Below are 12,020 nucleotides of genomic sequence, written 5' to 3'. Positions count from 1 at the left end.
GGGATCCTTCAGCATGAGTGTGTCAGGGCCCAGCAGAGGGGACACCCTCCCTAGTGCAACAGCAGCTTGCACTCTAGGACTGAGCATGCATCATTCTGTGATGTCTGTCATGGTCCCCAAGCAGAGGGCAGGAAGCCCAGGGACCCTCCTGGCCCCCTGCTGGGTCAGGCAGCAGGTTAGAAGGCCTGTCTGCCTCCTGTCCTGCTCCACGTTCAGTACGGAACCCAGGCCCCACAGGCAGGCCCAGGCCAGGTGCTGGTGCAGGCCAGGCCAGCTGCAGTAACGGACACCCCAGTCACAGTGACCTGACCTCACGGAAGTTGATATCCCCCTCCAGGAAGTCCTGCCCAAATGAGGGACAGGAAGGGTACCCTCCTCCACAGTGGCCAGAGCCCAGGCTGATGGGGGTCTGCTGTCCTTGACACAGGCCCTTAAGCCACCCTGCTCCAACAGAGGGGAGAGGTGGCTCGGGTGGAGCAGGGGCCATACGGTCCACACCTAGAGGCACGCACGTGCCCTGCGGCCCTCCGTCCACACACCTCCTGCCTGCCCGGGCAGGATGCCGTACAGTGCCCCTGGCTTCCCGGCAGCTGTGCTGATCTCCAGAAGGAAATCCTGGCACCGAGGTGGACAGCGGCCATCCCTGCCAACTCCATGTCTCCGCCTAGGACAGGCGAGGACAGGCTATCACATGTGCCGATCTGCTTTCTGTTGCCAATGACGCCTCAGGCTGGCGAGTTATAAAGGGAAGAGGTTTATTTGGTCTCAGGATTCTGGAGGTGCAAGATGGAAGGCACATCTGGTGGAGACCTTGCTGGCAGGGTCCCCAGGGGGTTCAGGGAAGGCCACACAGCAAGAGACAGGGAGTGCATGTGTGTGTGTGTGTGCCTTCTGGTCTCTCTCCCCCTCACATAAAGACACCGGGACTCAGTCTTGGGTCCCACTCTGATCACCGTATCTCTTCCCAGTACCCCCCAAGGCCCCACCTCTGAACACGATACTTAGATTAAGTTTCCATCCCCTTAACCTCTCACAGTGGGGGTGGAACCTCAGCAGATGAACCTTGGGGGACAATCCATACTGCAGACATCCACCTTGAGTCCCAGTCGCCCTGCCTCGCGCGGCTTGAGGATGCCTGCCAAGCTGCCTCCCCGGCCTCCACACCAGCTATCAGGAGCACCCAAGGAGTGGCAACCAAGCCTTGTGCAGACATCCTCAAATGTCCCCCGAGGGCAGAGTCCCCCCAGGTGGAGAGCCACCGACCTAAAAAGATCCATCATAACATACACCAAGTCCACCCCATTTCCTTAGCTCCAAGGGGTCCAAGCCAAGTTCAATCTCAGTGGCCGGGGCCGGGGGTGTGGCTGGGGAAGCTGGGGCCTGTAGAATGATCCTGAGTCCCGACGCTGGGCTATGCCAGGTGAGGGTCACGGGTGGGGGGCAGGTGGTCTCATGGGCTGTCTTGGGCCACATGGGGAAGAAACAGAGACACAGACAGGGATCAGAATCCCTCACCTCCAGGCTGAAGGCATCCTAGCAAGCATTTGCTCCCACCTGTGTGCAGGGAGGGAGCGAGGCCCAGCTGGGGAACAGCAGGCTCCTCAGAGGCTGGGGGGCCCAGCCCAGGCTCCCTTCCCCCAACCTCAGCCACCCAGACATGCTGCTCCAAGGACAAAGGTCCCTGCAGGAGACTAGCAGGTGGGGGGGGGGTCACCTTCCCCACCCTGTGTTGTCACCTTCAAAACATGTTAGATTGGCTCTGGTCCCACCTATCACCCCATTAGCTGAAGCTTAAAAGAACTCTCCAGAATCAAAAAAGAAAATGGACATCGTTAGGGTTTCTAGGCGCCGGGGGCGGGAGGACTCACTTCCTATTGCCCAGAGTTCCTCGGCTGGTGTGAGTCTCAGCACGCGATGCCCCAGAACCAGGAGCAGGGATCCAGCACCCCGTGGCTGGGTGAGAGCCGGGCCGGAGACCCATTAGTGAGGATGTTGATGTGAGAGCCTGTTTAAAACTCTGTAACATTCACCTAATGGGAGAATTTGAAAAGAATTCAGCTGGATTTGTCCTTGTTAAACTAACATTAAGGGTGTTTAACAGCTGTCTCGGGCACATCACATTACAGTCCCGAGATAGACTTGGCAAACTAATGGGTTTGTTTGTCATCGGGAGAAAGGGTGAAGGGAGCGGGCAGAGCCAGCCCGGGCGACACTCCCCGCGCCACTTCATCTGCAACAGGAGAGGGACTGGCTTTCAGGGACCCTGCCTGCGGAGGGTCTGCCTACCGGGAGCCCAGCAGAGGCACCAGCCGGGGGGGGCTGCGGCCCCTCTCCACCCCTGTAGCACAGCCTGCCTCCCTTCTCACCCCGCCAACCAGCCCAGTCGCTCCCAGGAGTGTTCGCAAGCTGTGGGGAGGGGGAAACTGACCCCTGAGGAGGGGACCAGGGGGAACAGGACCCCCAGAAGTCCGTTTCAGGCAGCCTGTCACCCTCAGTCCACCTAGGCAATGTTAGGATTAGGGTTGAGGAGCCCGGGCTCCTCAGGAGGCTGAGACAGGAGGATGGTTCAAGACCAGCCTCAGCAACTTAGCGAGACACTGTCTCTAAATAAAATCTAGAGGGGCTGGGAATGTGGCTCAGTGGTGGAGGACCCCTGGGTTCAATTCCTTCTACCAGAAAGGGGTTAGGGCTGAGGCGCTGATCCTGGAAGGCCCCGGTCACTTCCACTTCATTACTTGTTGGTCACTCATTCTGTGAGCATCACTGAGGCACCCAGATGCTTGTGCTGTGGCAGAGGTGACCCCTCAAAGCCATAAGACAAAATCCCACTGGGGCCCATGGAAGAGGGCCCCGCCTTGGGGTCGGGTAGGGGAAGCCTCTTGAAGCCAGTCTTGAACCCTAGGCCTGACCTTGAGATTCTCTGCACAGTGGCTGAGGAGGCAGGGAGGCCAGGAGGCCATCCTTCCTCCTCTTCCCAGCTGGGGAGGGGATAGTAGAGTGGGGCCAGCCACTTCGGGTCCCTGCCCTGCGTCCCTGGAGACTCAAGAGCCCTCGGGCCCCTGTCAAGGAATCCTTTCCTCTTCCCAGAGCCATCACGCTGGAGAACACCCTTGTCATCCTGTCAACGGTGGCTCCCGACGCGGGCCGCTACTACGTGCAGGCTGTTAATGACAAGAACGGCGATAACAAGACCAGCCAGCCCATCACTCTCGCCGTGGAGAGTAAGTCAGCTCAGGGCCTGGGACCGGCACAGAGCGGGTCATTAAATCTTGGGAACGGTGCTCCAGAGGGTCATTGGGAAGATGGAATGGCAGCAGGGTGTCTGGGGATGGCAGGGAGGGACCCTCCCGAGGAGGAAGCACGCGGGGGCGGGGGGAGTACCAGGGAGAGGCAGAGGCTGCTCCCTTCCAGAAGCCTGCGACCCTGCATCAGGAGAGGGATGTCTAGAGTGGCAGTCAGCAGGGTCCCTGGAGGCCAGGGAGGCGGGGGACAGGGCGAGAGGGGGTGAGCACGTGTGGCTTACAGCCGCCGGGGCTCAGGTGCTGCCAGAGGAGCACCCGGGAGATCGGAAGCTCGTTGGGAAGAAATACGCCAGCTGCCTCTGCTCGGCTGGCAGAAGAGCTGCTCCCAGTCGGAGCCAGGCGCCCCCCACCACGGGGACACAGGCTCTCCCCAGGCTCCAGCTACACATGCACCCGGAGGCCCTTGAAGGGGACTCCTCAGGGTCCTTTGGCAAAATAATCCGTGTCCAGCAGAGAGTGGAGCCAGGTCCCTGTCCTGGTTCCCTTGCCACACGGTGCCCTCCGTCCAGGCTCCGCCCCCAGGGTGGAGAAGCAGAGCAAGTGGCTAGGGGGCAGCCTGGGCGCGGAGTCACCAAGTCCTGGGGCAAAACCAGTGCTTCTGGCAGCAGCCGAGCACTGCCCAAGCTGGGGGAGCCAGATGTTCACGTCCGTCACATCTGTACCACTCCCACTCCCAAAGTGTCATTGGTCGTCCATGGTCCCACCTGCACGCACCCACCACCAGCAAGATGAGGGTGGGGGCAACGTAGGACCTTGTCCGATCCCCACCTCTGCCTGCCCGTGCTCAGTTATCCCAGAACATTCCCGATCCATATTCCAGGGTTTTGCAAGCTCCGGCAGAACCCCTGCCCACGTTCTCAGTAATCTCCTTCCTCCAACCCGGGATTGCAATACACCAAGAAAGACATCTGGATGCAGGCAGGAGAATTCCACTGCACCCTGACCCACCAAAGTCACAGTGTGACCTTTGACACTGACCTGAGCCAAGGTCTCAGTGAGTCCCACAGCCTGGGGCTGCCCTGCGTGAGCCGGCTTCCTGTTTCTATAGGAAAAGGGAATCCGCCCCTCGAGGGAGATGTTTTCCCATCTGTTCTCTAGTGGTCCTCTTACCTGGATTCTCATGAAACCTGGTAATGTGTCAAAGGCAAGGTCAAAGACACAGAGTGGCTTGTGGTCATCTTCCTGAGCGACTCAGTGTACCCTGGCACCCAAGGTCGGGAAGGCTGCATTCTGGGTCCCCCCTCCAGCACCCAGCCCCTCCTGGAGGGAGTCAAACAGCTGTTCTCTGGGCTGAATGTTGGGGTCACCCACGCTCTGCTCCATCTCCAACCACCACAGCCCTCGGCTGGCCCAGGGGAGGCAGGCAGTGCCCCTCCGTCACCCGCTGCTCTGCTCCTGCTCCCGCCTGGTGATTTGTGCTGGATGGAGAGCGGAGTTGGCTGATTTTTAGCTAATTTCCCCTCCCACAAGTGATTGCACTTCAAAACCCTGCTCCTCGCGCTGACACAAATCCCCAGCCTGCCTGCCTGCCCGCCAGTCTGTGAGCAGGAGCGGCCTGTTCGCCCACCACCAGCTCGGCTCCCCTGCTCTCTAGTGCAGTGCAGCCCCCTCCTGGCCCGGCCCCTCCTCCATCCCTCAGCTCATGAGCCCCAGAGCAGACCTCATGGGGAGCCCATGCTTCTTGGAACTGGAGAAGGAAAGGGCGAGTCTGGTGATCCCAGGAGTCCTTCCCTGCCCATGGTAGCCCAGGGACTTCACTCAGACTGTCACAGCTCTGAAACCCCCCACCTGCGTGGTGGGCCCACACCTAGGGATCAGAGCCGCATGGAAGACAGTGCGTCTTACACAAGATTTTAAATTTTCTGGGAACCCCATTTTTTGCAAAGTAAAAAAAAAAAGCAGAATTAATTTTATTAATATATTTTATTAACCCGGCATTTCCAAAATATCTTTTAAACACACCTTCCTATAGGAAATATAGCATATTTTCCACTTTTTTTTTTTCTTGCATATGAAGTCTTTGAAATCCACGCGCATTTTACACTTAGAGCGAGTGCGTCTCAATTCCTCTCCATTCTGATGCTAAATTTTCTCCTAAAATACGTGATCTGTATTTAGATTTCGTAAAATTTACAGCTGAAAAGGTAGAGTCTTATACCCAAGTTGTTCCCATACATACTTAAGTGTTCTAATAACTGAATTGGGATCTGTTTTTTTTAATTAAATGTAAATTAGTTAAAATTAAATCACATTAAATCAAAGGGGCACCAGCCGCACTTCAGGTGCTCTGGAGGTATAAGTGGCACCCTGGGCTGGGGGGTGGGGTGGGTTTGAAGGCCTGGGTGCCCTGGGGCTCAGGATTCAGGAGGCCCAGGTGAGTCTTGTGGTCCCCAGCCTCGTTCCTCTTCAGCAGAGCCATGGTTGTGGTGGCCCTTATGAAAACCCTCTGGGGCAGCCCGATCCACACGTGGCCCCTGCGTGGGCAGCCCTCTGCTTCCTCCTGTCCTGGGTACAGGACGGGTCGCCTCCACCCACAGTAACTGGCACTGCCCCAGGACCAGCCCACACCCGCTTCTCACGCCCGTCAGGACAGGTGCCATACTTCAGCTCCAGCTAATGGCAGGGGACCCCCCACACACAATAGGCATGTGATGGGTTTAGAGAGAGGACCCCCACCCCCAGGCTCTTGGCTCCCAGCCGCCCTGGCCTTTCTGGGTCACCAGCTGTCCCTGCTCCTGCCTGTGTGCAGTTTGGGGAGGTGCACCCCTGTGCTTGGTGCCTGAGCCAGCCCTGCAGACCTGGTGACAGAGGGACTCCCCAGCAGAGAGCACCCGACAGCCAGGTGTGTCCTGCCACCCCCATGGCCATCTTTGATGAGTCCCAGGAGGAGAGCCGATGTCCCTGTGGGTCTGTGTGCTTGGAAAGGTGGCGGGGTCTCCTCACTGCAGCAGTCACCCAAGCGCCCTGCTCTCCCCACCCCCTCTCAGCCTTTGTCCCAGCTCCCAGCCGCCATTTGCTGCCCCGCCCTCTGGACACTGGGCTTGGTTGCCCCCTCTCTGGTGCCCTTCCCAGAGCCTCCAGACCCGCTGCCCCTGCTTTGGGTCTCTGCTGGTTCTTCCCTCGGCAGTCACATCCCTGCCTCCCCTGACATGAGCAAGCCCAGTGTCCAGCGAGTGGCCTCTTGTTCCTCCCGTTCTCCCCCATCCCTGGTCCTGGATCTCGCTGTGTCCCCCACACACCTGCACGGATGGCCCTCCAGTGGGCCTCCACCCTGTATCTCTAAGCATGTCCACCCTGCCACCAGTTCAGACAGTGTGACAGAATCCAATTGGCCCGTCTCCCTGGGAACCAGTTCCTCCTGGGCTCTGCAAAAGGGGCCCCCTCTCAGGCGTCCAGTCCCTAAACCGCCATTACTCCTTCAATCTCCCTCCACCCCAGACCATGGCCAGCCCCCCTTCATTCTCCCCTTCACTACCCGGGCTCTCTGGACTCTCCCCAGGGCAGCTTCCAGTCCAGACAGGCTCGATAATCCTCAGCAATCCACTCTGGCTGCCTGAGCAGGGGTGGGACCATCACGCATGCTTGCTCCGACCTCTTGGGTGCACTGTGTTAAGGAGGATTCTGAGACACATCTGGGCTCAGCTAAGAAAAGCACTGAAACCCAGCGGCCTGGGAAGGGGCAGCAAGCAGGGCTGGGCCCTGGAGCTCTGCTCCGTGGACACCTCCCCTTCTGGGCCCTGGAGCTCTGCAGGCCATCCCGCAGCCCCCATTCTGCAACACCCTCCCTCTTCCTCCTCGCTCCTCTGAGCCCCACTCAAGTCCCAGCATCTACCATGAAGCCATCACACACCATGTCCCCAGGAGGCAGGAGGTGCCTGTCCTCTCCCTTGATCTGGAGGCCCCAGGAGTCTGGCACCCACCTCAGGAGCCCTGGGGTCCATCCTTGATCCGGGGTAGTAGGGAGAGCTCTCTCCAGCACCGGCAGGCAAATCCCCAGGGAGTGTCATTTATTAAGTGCCTACTGTGTGCGGGCACTCTGCGCTCACTACCGACCAGCTGAAACACGAGCCCTGCTCTCCTCACCCCCATCACCAGCGTCTTCGGGCCCTTAGATGTGTGAACACTGCCCACTCTGCCTCCCAGGCTGTGTCCCCCAGAGGACTGACCTCAGTGGGGCATCTCTGGCTCCTGGCCTGCACCCAGAGCTCACCCAGGAAGCATGGGTTGAGGGGGCAGTGCTGAAGGCACACAGCCCTCGAGGTGGCAATTCTATCCCCTTTTGCCACCGAGAGAACAGAAGGGTGAAGGGAAGTAGCCCACTGAGATCACACCCCAGGACATGGCCAGGGCGAGGCTTTGAATCCAGGCTTCCGAAACCCAAGACCCCCATCCTCTGCCACTGTGGCTCCTCTCCATCCCTCCAGGCTGCTGCCCGGGCACCTGCCCCAGGGGCCCTTGCTGGGTCCCACTCCCCACCTTCCCTGCCTGAGCCAGGAGGCAGCCCCCGCCCAGGGCAGCCGCATTCCTTCATCTCTGCCCGCTGCCTGCCGATCGGCTTCCTCCGAGGCAGCCCGTGCGTCTGGCTGTGTGCACTCTAGCTTGGGCTCTGTCTGTCTCCTCCTTGTGCCCCATTAATCTGGGCCATGGTACCTGTGTGCCCCAGCATGTAATAAACAACTTAGAGCACACTTTTATGGATTCAGCTATATCAGCAGCTTTCAATCCGATCGCGCTTTATGGCGCCTACATGAGACTTTTATATTGTTGCAATTATTCTGCTTTATATGCTCCCTTTCCTGGCCCCTTCATTTTACTTTATTTTCACATTTTATTCCCATTCTTCCTGAGCCTCTTCTAGCAAGGCCTAGAGTTCAGTTGGGAAAACTGCCAAGGCTGACCAGTGTGGCCCAGAGGGGCAGTTGGCCACTGCATGCCCTCCTCCTGACCCCACAAAGGATGTCCTGCCACTGTCACCTGAGGCCGTGCAGGCCATGGTGGCTGGATACCTGCAGGGACTCCTGGAAAGAGGCCAACAAGGTAGATTTGTTGCAAGAAAAAAAAATGCTGTGTTTCAGGGGCCCTGGAGCAGGGGTTCAGAGGATGTTGGAGTTTCTGCCAATACTGGGCCTGCACTGACTCACAAAGAGAAGAACTATCCACCTCCTAAGGAGTCCAAAACACACTGGGCACGGTGGCATACACCTGTAATCCCAGCAATTCTGGAGGTTCAGGCAGAAGGATCACAAGTTTGAGGACAGCCTCAACATATTAGCAAGGCCCTAAGCAACTTAGTGAGACCCTGTCTCAAAATAAAAAATAAAAAGTCTGGGGATGTGGCTCAGTGGTTAAGCACCCCTGGGTTCAATCCCCAGTGCCAAAATCATAATAAAAAAAATAATAACAACAACAACAACACAGGACAGAAAACACTACCCCCACTATTAGACCAATGTACATGTTCTTTTTTCTTTTTTTTCCTTCAATAAAGCCCCCTCAGTCCTCCACCCTGGGAGTGCCACAGTGTCAGCTGCAGCCCTGCTCATTGCTGACATGAACGTATCTGAGCACCTACTCGGTGGCAGGGTGGGTCTCTGTGCTGGAGAAGTGGACCAGCAGGACCCTGGGTCAGCTCGCGCTGCTGTAACAAAACTCCCCGGGCGCTGAGCAGCGGACAGCCACGCTCCTGTCCTGGAGAGCCTCCTCCTGGAGCACGCCAGTCGCTGTGGGTCACAGCCCACCTAACCCAGCGTGGCCTCGCCAGGGCTAACTATCTCCACAAAGACCCCATTTCCAAAGGAAGTGCATTCCCATCTGCCCATGAGGCGGGGTCCCGGCTCGACTCCGTGTGGAGTCTGCATCTGGGGAGGAGACGGACAGTGAGGAAGTAAACTAACTAGGGAAACTGAGTCAGGAGAAGGGTTCTGAGGGCAGTAGGGAGGGCTGGGGGTGAGGTGCGGCTGCTTCCCAGGAGGAGCACGGAAGGCCTTGGCGGCCAGCAGGGTCCTCAGGGGGCTGTCCCTGGTCACCACAGAGCGCATCACAGAGCAAGAAGGGAAATGACAGTCCCTGGGGTTGGTGTCCAGAGGACAGCACTGGGCTGCCTCTGCGGCCACCTGCCCCACATCAGGGGTCAGAGATCTCCCATGGCCTGGCCAGGAGGGGTCGGAACTTCCGATCTCTGTGCCCAGCTCACCCCGACTTCTCCCCAGATGTCGGAGGGCCCGCCGACCCCATCGCGCCCACCATCATCGTCCCTCCCAAGAACACCAGTGTGGTGGCTGGGACCTCGGAGGTGACCATGGAGTGTGTGGCCAATGCCAGGTGAGTGGACCTTCCTTTTGTGCTCCTTGTCGCTCCTAACTCAAGCCACTGTTCTGGGGAATGCAGTTGCAATTGAGAAAGTTCTGGGAGCTCTGTCGGGTGAGGACCAGGAGAGCAGAGGAGAGACGGCCGGTGGATGCTCCAGCTGTTGCCCAGGGTGTCGGGTAGGAGCAGGGCTGTCTCCTCTGGGTCCCAAGAGAAGAGAACAGAACCAGGAAGCAGAGCTCAGCCCAGGCTGCCTGGGGCCAGTGAGAGGTGGAGACACTCCACCACTTAGAGCAGCACAGAGAGGACAGGGGCCTCTCCTTGCCAGCACAGCTAAGCAGAGGGAAGGGTGCATGGGAGATGGGTCATCGCGGTCAAGAACATGGGCTTTGTAGGAGGGAGACTGGGGACCAGGTGCCAGCCTGGCCTGAACTTCACTCACTTGGGAAGAGTAGAATCATTCCAGGGCCTCACCGGTGAGGACACCCTGCTAAGTGCTCCGACTTGACCTCCTTTCTCCCAGCAACTACCAGCAGCCTAGAGAGGGCAAGCCACCTGCCCAAGCTCACCCAGCTGGCCGACAGAGAACTGAAATGCTGCCCCCCGAAGTCCATGTTCACTGCCCTGCTCTGGACTTTGGTCTCCTCATCTGCAAAGTGACCGCCACTCAGTGATGTGGCCTTGAGAAGGAGGAGGGATAGGGGGAGGAGAGGTGGAAAACCTCACTGTAAGGCAAGTAGGTAGGGTGCTGACCCCAGGCTGACCTGATACCTTCTAAGTGCTCCGAAAACTGATGGGAAGAGTTGAAATGTGATAGGTGAAGAGCTGAATGACATCCTAAGGTCACCTACAGCTGAAGGTCCCTGGAGGGCTGGTTCCTATAGCAACAGTTCTAGAAATACGCTGTGCAGAACCCGAGTATGGGACAGTGGCCAAGATACACAGTAAAGGCCCTGAGAAGTCCGGCATCGGAGAACCTGGCCAACTCCATATGACCCAGCGTTTCCAAACTACAGGACCCCAGACCTCACAGGACCCCCCTGAGTGCCCGGGGCAGCCAGCACAGACCTCATTCATAGACGGAAGGCCAGGTGCAGGGCCATGGGAAGGAAGCCCAGCCAGGCTGCTCTGTGCAGCTACCCAGCGTCGCCAGCCCTGCCCAAGCACTGCCGCAGTCTTGGCTGGGCACAGAATCACGAGCCAGTCAAGCAGGAACAAAACTTTATTTTGAAAAAGCCGCCGCAGGCAAGCCAAACCCGGTCCTCCCACGCGGGCGTCTGCCGGAACCGCGCGCCTCCCGGAGCCAGGGTCCCGGACCTTCCCCGGAATTTCCTCCTACTATCTTTCCCCAACCAATGGGAACTCTCCAGCAGTCCGGTAACTTGAGTCCTGTAGCAAGCCAAGGTGAACAGCAGGAGCCCAATTTGCATATGAATGTAAATCTTAGCATAATAATACCTCAGTGGCTAGTTGGCGTCACTTTACAACCAAAGGTGCCATTTATATTTTGTTTGTGGCTCCTAGCAAAGCACCTCAGCTCACTAACCTCTTCACCCCCAGCCCCGCAGGCGCCCACACAGGCCCAGAGCACTGAGGGGCTCGCCCTGTGCGGGTGTCTGGGAGTGGCCGGGAATGGCCCCAGGGGGCGGGAGACTCCACTGCTCCTGCCCCCGCCCCGCCCCCAGGCCCCCTGCAGTCCAGCACCAACACCGCCCCCTCCCCGCAGGCCCCTGATCAAGCTGCACATCATTTGGAAGAAGGATGGGGTGCTGGTCTCCGGTGGCATCAGCGACTATAACCGGCGGCTCACCATCCCCAACCCCACGGTCAGCGACGCCGGCTACTACCAGTGCGAGGCCGTGCTGCGCAGCAGCAGCGTGCCCCCTGCGGCCCGGGGGGCCTACCTCACCGTGCTGGGTGAGGCGCTGGGGCTGCGGGGCTCCCCTGGGCAGCGTGGCCTAGGCCTGGGGGAGGGTGACCCCACAGTGGACCGGCTCTGATACCTCCTCTGGTCCCCCTGCAGAACCACCTCAGTTTGTCAAGGAGCCAGAGAGACACATCACAGCGGAGATGGAGAAGGTGGTGGACATCCCCTGTCGCGCCAAAGGTACCACGGGGTGGGGGTGGAGGGACAAGGACCCCAGGCCCGCAGCCCCTCCCCTGCCCGGCCACCATTTCCAAATTCCCCCCGCCTTCTAGGGCCACATCATGGAATGGAGCTCCAGTCTGGCTGTGAGCAGCAGCCCCCGGAAACAAACAGGCCAAATTACCGTAATCTCAGGCTGGAAATCAACCCGTGTCATCATAACTTGAGGGTTACAAATGAACCCAAATTACCGTAATTTCAGCACAGGTGACAGATCCAAATTGCCCGTAATTTGAGAGTTGTAGACAATGCCAAATCATCCTAAC

At 58.6% G+C, this 12,020-nt stretch overlaps 1 protein-coding gene across 3 annotated transcripts in view; it reads left to right on the top strand.

The window, feature by feature from the left end:
* Positions 1-12,020, top strand: part of SDK2 (sidekick cell adhesion molecule 2) — a 233,674-nt gene that overhangs the window by 146,776 nt on the left and 74,878 nt on the right. For all 3 annotated transcript variants that reach the window (XM_081270316.1, XM_081270315.1, XM_081270314.1), the window contains exons 5-8: positions 3,088-3,221; positions 9,512-9,623; positions 11,335-11,525; positions 11,632-11,715. In XM_081270316.1, the coding sequence (XP_081126442.1) occupies positions 3,088-3,221; positions 9,512-9,623; positions 11,335-11,525; positions 11,632-11,715 (521 nt within the window). The remainder of the gene's footprint in view (positions 1-3,087; positions 3,222-9,511; positions 9,624-11,334; positions 11,526-11,631; positions 11,716-12,020) is intronic.

The sequence above is a fragment of the Spermophilus citellus genome, assembly GCF_964194105.1.
Source record: "Spermophilus citellus genome assembly, chromosome: 17".
In the NCBI taxonomy this organism is placed as follows: domain Eukaryota; kingdom Metazoa; phylum Chordata; class Mammalia; order Rodentia; family Sciuridae; genus Spermophilus; species Spermophilus citellus.
This window is presented reverse-complemented; position numbering and strand designations above follow the sequence as displayed.